The following is a 6,022-nucleotide window of genomic DNA, read 5'->3' as shown; positions in this document are numbered from 1 at the left end:
TTTCATTTCCACAAAATCTTACTAGCGTTCCAGCTTGTAAATTAAATAAAAGAAGAGAAGATTAAACTCAGATAACTAATTTTAAACTTGGAACCCTCTGTGTTTTCTGACATGATGCTGACACAAGTTGCTACTAAATTTTGAACTATTGTCCAAATCAGATGGCTGGTAAATGATTCTGAGATTGATGTGAATCTGCTTAAGGAAAAAGATACGGAAGTTGTAGAACGAGTTTGAGGATTAAAAACGCAGCCATCATAAAGTCGTTGTGACGTGCCATGAACTAGAAGAACAAATTCAAAGGTGAACAGTATCAGCTTTACTAGAATGTGAAAGAGCCTAGATGTTCCCATTTCTCGTACTTCTTATGATCAAGTTTTGTGTTAATTAGCCTGGATGTTTTATACGTATATATTTTCACTTTATCCTAGAAACAGAAACACTTCTTTGGTTGCGACGAGTGACGACTGAGATCAAGAGCAAACAGGTAAATTTTCCCATGCTTCTCAACTTTTGTTCCGTGCCAATCACATTTTGCTTACAATATTTCAGCTTCATAAACTTGACTTCCTTTCTGCATTTGGATTCGTGTTCAAGTGGATTCAAATTGAAGCTCATTGCTCACTATACCACCTAGCTACAATCAGTTTAGGTGCATAATTATATCTAATCACAGACACAAAGACAAACAAAACCATGCACATCTATAGGAGATTTGAGTAAACGAAGTTGCTTATCAAACAACTTGTACATTTTAATATTGATGGGTCTGTCATTGAATTAATCTTTTTGCTAGTCTTTGGTTTAATAAAAGTTCAAAACATGTATTATACAAAACATGCGATACAACAAATTATTTATGAACATATATAACAACGATGCGATTAGGAAGAAATAATTTATTGATGAGTGACTTGACAAGTTCTGGTGCTCTGTTGCTTGGTTCGGCCAAAAATCTTCATGAACCACTCATGCTTGTACGAAGTCGTTATGTATCCCATCGCTAGCCCAAATACAACTCCTGGTCCAAAGCCTACACCTGCTGCTACCCAACTCAATGATTCTTCTTCTTCTTCTTCTTCTTTTGTCTCCACCAGTTCGGGTTGTGGTGGTGTTTTGATATCTCCACAAACATCCTTAAGGGAAGGACCATCAAGTCCGGGGTTTCCTTCATAAGAGGAGCAATTTTGTCGTTGAAATTGTGTGCCTTGTGGTATGGAACCTACAAGCTGGTTATGTGAAACGTTTATCCACTCGAGAGAAGAGAGAGTCCCAAGTTCAGAAGGAATCGTACCAGAAATATTGTTTTGGGATAGGTCAAGTGACTCAAGATTCGTCAAGTTTGCCAAAGAAGATGGGATGTGGCCCGTGAAATCATTGCTTGACATGTTGAGAATACGAAGCTCCTTCAGCAGACCAACAGAATCAGGAATTGTTCCATGGAGTTGATTTCCTGAAAAATCGATGGCTGTGAAGATTGTAAGGATACGTTCCATCTCCATTGACACTCCTTTAATCATCAACACAAGTGAAAAGTAGTAGCTTCCTGAACCACTCCGAATGTACTCTGGTTCTATATTATTATCTCTCATGGAGGACATGGCAGTCCAGTTCAAAAAGTAATCAGATGGCAATGTACCAAAGAAGTCATTATATGATACATCAATGATTTTCAACTGAGAAAACCCAAACCAAACCCCATCAGCGTTATGTAATGTGCCATGAAACTTGTTAGAGCGAATGACGAGAACTTGAAGCTTCTGCAAAGAACTCAAGTGGAAGGGAAATATGTCGTTGATTGTGTTGCTTGCCACATTTAAAACTTCCAAGGCTGAGCAACCAACAAGAGAAGCAGGAATTTTTCCCTCTAATCGGTTGTGACTGATGTCAATTGACGTTAAGCTCTTGGCGTTATGAAATATTTCAGGAAGAATGCCGTTGAGTCTGTTGTTACGGAGATTCAGATATGAAAGAGACCTCATGAGAGTCTCTAAACACCGAGGAATTGAGCCTTGGAGATTGTTGTCTGATAGATCAAGAACCTCTAGAGAGCTTAGTCCACATATTTGACTCTCACCCGAAATCATGTTTTGGGATAGGTCTAATGACTCCAGATTCGTCAGGTTTGCCAAAGAAGATGGGATGTGGCCTGTGAAAGCATTGCTTGACAAGTTGAGAATACGAAGCTCCTTCAGCAAACCAATGGAATCAGGAATTGTTCCATGGAGTTGATTTCCTGAAAAATCGATGGCTGTGAAGATTGTATGGATACGTTCCATCTCCATTGACACTCCTTTAATCATCAACACAAGTGAAAAGTAGTAGCTTCTTGAACCACTCCGAATGTACTCTGGTTCTATATTATCATCACTCTTGGAAGACATGGCAGTCCAGTTCAAAAAGTAATCAGATGGCAATGTACCAAAGAAGTCATTATATGATACATCAATGATTTTCAACTGAGGAAACCCAAACCAAACCCCATCAGCGTTATGTAATGTGCATTGAAACTTGTTAGAGCGGAGGACGAGAACTTGAAGCTTCTGCAAAGAATTCAAGTGAAAGGGAAACATGTCGTTGAATGTGTTGCTTCCCACGTTCAAAACTTCCAAGGCAGAGCAACCTCCAAGAGAAGCTGGTATTTTTCCCTCTAATCGGTTGTGACTGACGTCAAGTGTTATTAAGCTCTTGGCGTTCTGAAACATTTCAGGAAGAATGCCGCTGAGTCTGTTGTTAGGGAGATTTAGATCTGAAAGAGAACTCATCACCAGAGTCTCTAAGCACCAAGGAATTGAGCCGTTGAGGTTGTTGTTTGATAGATATAGAATCTCTAGAGAGCTTAGTCCACATACTGATCGAGGTATCTCCCCGGTGAAGTTATTCTTAGAACCCAAAAAATAATTGAGATGCTTTGAAGGTGGGATGAAGAGTGGTCCTTGAAAATCATTTGAGCTTAGATCAACCATAGTGATTTGACTCTCAGGAGAAACTTTTGAGGATCCATTAAAACCGCTGAGAGAGTTGTTAGAGAGATTCACATTGGACAACATCGGTAGTCTCCACAACCAGTCTGGTACTTGACCTTTGATTTTATTGTTGGAAAGATCTAGGTGTTCTAGATATCTTCCGTTTCTTATGAACTCAGGGAACTCAGTGATGTTGCAGCCTCGCAAGTCCAAATATGCCAAATTTGATGAAAAAACAGAATCAGAAGTGATGTTTGCGGTTGAAAGAGGGATGCCCGAGAGAGATAACATCTCCAGCTTCTTGAGAGGCGAGAAGACATTTAAGTCAACAACTCCTGGATCGACGACTTTGTTGTAATTTTTACTTCCAACATAAAAGTCTTCTAAATTAGGCAGCAGAGAGATATTCCCAATCCCAGTAAAGTCGTCGAATTCGTTATAACTCAAACGGATTGTGGTCAATGAGGGAATTTGGACTAGGGATGAAAGGACGGCTCCCGTAAAAGGATTATCATCAGCATAAAAAGACTCTAATTTGGAGAATTGGCTGATGATTGGTGGAAGGGAACCTGTGAACTGATTTGAATAGAGAGAGAGTGAACGTAGTTGGGTAAAATTGAGTATCGAAGCTGGCAAGTTTCCACTGAGCTTGTTATAACCAACATTAAAAGTAGTCAACTGTTTTAGATTGCCAATTGAAGATGGGAGTTCACCAACAAAACTATTAAAAGAGAGATCGAGATAAGAGAGATGAGAAAGGTTCCCAAGTGAAATCGGAATCTTCCCTGAGAACTGGGAAGAGGAAAGGGTCAAAGAAGTCAAATGTTTGAGGCTGATAATGGAGTCGGGTATGTGGCCCGAGAAGCCTGTTCTGGAAATGGTCAGCTCTAGCAAAGAGTTATATTCACGAAAAATAGGAAGATTGCCTCTCAGATTTATATTGTCGCTTAATCTAATGGACTGTAAGCTCGGTATCAGAAGAACACTACTTGGAAATTCACCAAAGAGGCTACAGTTGGTAAAATGTAATGATCTTAGAAATCGCATGTTTGAAAACTGCTGGGGGACTTCTGAAGAAATGTTTACATTGCTCATATCCAGTTCTCTAAGATTCCTCAAATTTTGAGCAAGTAGATGAAGAAAGGATCCATCAATGGATAAAAAAGAAAAATCTCTTGAAGATGAAAGATCGAGAGACACCAACTTGGTTAGCTGAAGAAGCCTGATTGGAATTTGGCCTGATAGTGAAGACTGGGAGAGATTAAGTCTTTTTAGCTGCATGAGTTTGTCAAATTCGGCTGGGATTGGCGAACCGGTGAAGTTGTTGTAAGCAAGGTTCAAATCTCGGAGATGACTCATTCTAAATAGACTGCTCTTGGATTTAAGCGGGCCATGGAGGTTGCTAAAACTAAGGTCTAGCCCGATCAGTTTGCCCGACTTAGCAGCACATGTGATACCATCCCAAGAGCAGCAATCACTTTTATTCACCCATGATTCTGTCTTCGGATAAGAAAACACATATGAATCGTGCCAAACAGGCTTCTGGATCAAAAACTCACTCTTGAACTCAAGAAGAGCATCCCTTTGGTCAGAATGACACAAGTGTTGTGTAGAAGAAACAAACATGTTTAGAAAACTTGAAACGAGAAAAAAAAAAGAGATGGAACGAAGAAGAAAGCTCATTTTCTGATTAGAGAAGAAAGCTTTCATATTTGTGAAAATGAAAAACTAATAGGAAGACTGTGATGGTAAATTAGTGTTGCATGTCACCACATACATATACAAAATCAAACACATGAAGCTTCCATTGACTTGATGGTTTGAAGTCTTTTTGATGAAAAAAGTTCCCTACTAAAAATCTTAATGAGTCCTTCCAAATCCAATAGACTTGACTTGAAAGAGCATAAACTCGTTCTTGGCCCCTAAAAATCATGTTATAAGAAATTAGAAACGAAGATCAAAAATCATTCTCAGTGAGCAAAGTAAAATTGGAGTTGAGGACAAGTAGAAAAATCAAAGTGCCGTGTAGCTTAAGCTAATCTTTCAACTTAAGATGGGACTCCGTTGGCATTTTTTCTATAAAATGCTTTCATTTATAGTTTTCTTCTATCCAATTCCAAACCTGAAACATACGTCAAAATTTGCATTGCCTTAATTTCTTTACTTTCAGTAGTATTTAATAAATAAAGACATAAACAAAATTTGTAGACTTGTCTATTACCACCAAACCCATACGTTACGTTTGATCTCTCACTGACTCTTCTTCTCTCAAATTTCTGTTTATACATGTGACAATTTCTTACATATTCTGATAGCAGTTGTTGACTATCTAATTTTGGATACAATATCTTTTAAATTTTTTTTTTCTGAGTATAGATTCGAACTGTATTATCCACAAATCAGGCGGTTCGGAATTGATGCTTTGTTTCTACTAAAATTGGAGTTTTGTAGTCTGAAAACAGATTAATTTCAAAGCTTTCGTTATAAACACAGATGTGTGTAGTGTGCAGATAGCTGCTGTCGATTGCATATGACATCCAAGGGGCAAGGGCCGTTAAGTATAATTATATATCTTACTAGAAGTAGACTCGCGCGATGCGCGAGATAACTTTATAATAATTTTTAACATATCTTAGATTTATTAAAATATTTAAAATTTTATATTTTGTGTTTCGATAATTTATTTTATGTTTGTTATTTGTTTTGTTTTTAAATAAGTATTCTCACTCACTTAAAATGAATGACTATTGATTAGTTAAGCATTAAACTGAAAATTTTGTTAATATGAAAGGCTACTTAAAAATATTTAGTCTGTATCTCATAATATATAGAGCTCTTCATGTTTGGATGCACAATCAAGACATACAAATATTTTTTACGTTGGAAAAAGAATATTGATTACGCAAAAAATAAAATGCGGCTTAGCATGGACATCAAAGCGAGACAATAGCTTGAATTTCTCGAATAACCTATTCTTGAGCCGAAACTCATGCTCTTGCTTCATTATCTGTGTAATTAATTTCATTAATTAGATAACTAAAGGTAGTAAAAATAAT

At 37.5% G+C, this 6,022-nt stretch overlaps 1 protein-coding gene across 4 annotated transcripts; it reads right to left on the bottom strand.

Moving 5' to 3' along the window:
- Positions 1-775: 775 nt before the first annotated feature.
- On the bottom strand, positions 776-5,026 carry LOC147947681 (receptor-like protein 7). 4 transcript variants are annotated; one of them, XR_015594420.1, is made up of 3 exons: positions 2,542-5,026; positions 1,295-1,760; positions 776-1,222 (listed from the first exon to the last, which is right to left on the bottom strand). XR_015594420.1 is itself a non-coding variant. In XM_087506778.1 (2 exons), the coding sequence occupies exons 1-2, from the start codon at positions 4,674-4,676 to the stop codon at positions 900-902; spliced, it is 3,705 nt and encodes a 1,234-aa protein (XP_087362904.1). In that variant the 5' UTR covers positions 4,677-5,026; the 3' UTR covers positions 776-899. The 4 variants fall into 4 exon arrangements, 2 of the variants coding, with proteins under 2 accessions (XP_087362904.1, XP_087362905.1); XR_015594421.1 differs by having other exon boundaries at positions 776-1,168; positions 2,542-4,871; XM_087506778.1 differs by having other exon boundaries at positions 1,295-5,026.
- Positions 5,027-6,022: the final 996 nt, after the last annotated feature.

This window comes from Camelina sativa, chromosome 3, assembly GCF_030686135.1.
Source record: "Camelina sativa cultivar CO46 ecotype springtype chromosome 3, ASM3068613v1".
NCBI lineage: Eukaryota > Viridiplantae > Streptophyta > Magnoliopsida > Brassicales > Brassicaceae > Camelina > Camelina sativa.
Note: the sequence above shows the minus strand (reverse complement) of the source record. Positions and strands in the feature narration are given on the sequence as shown.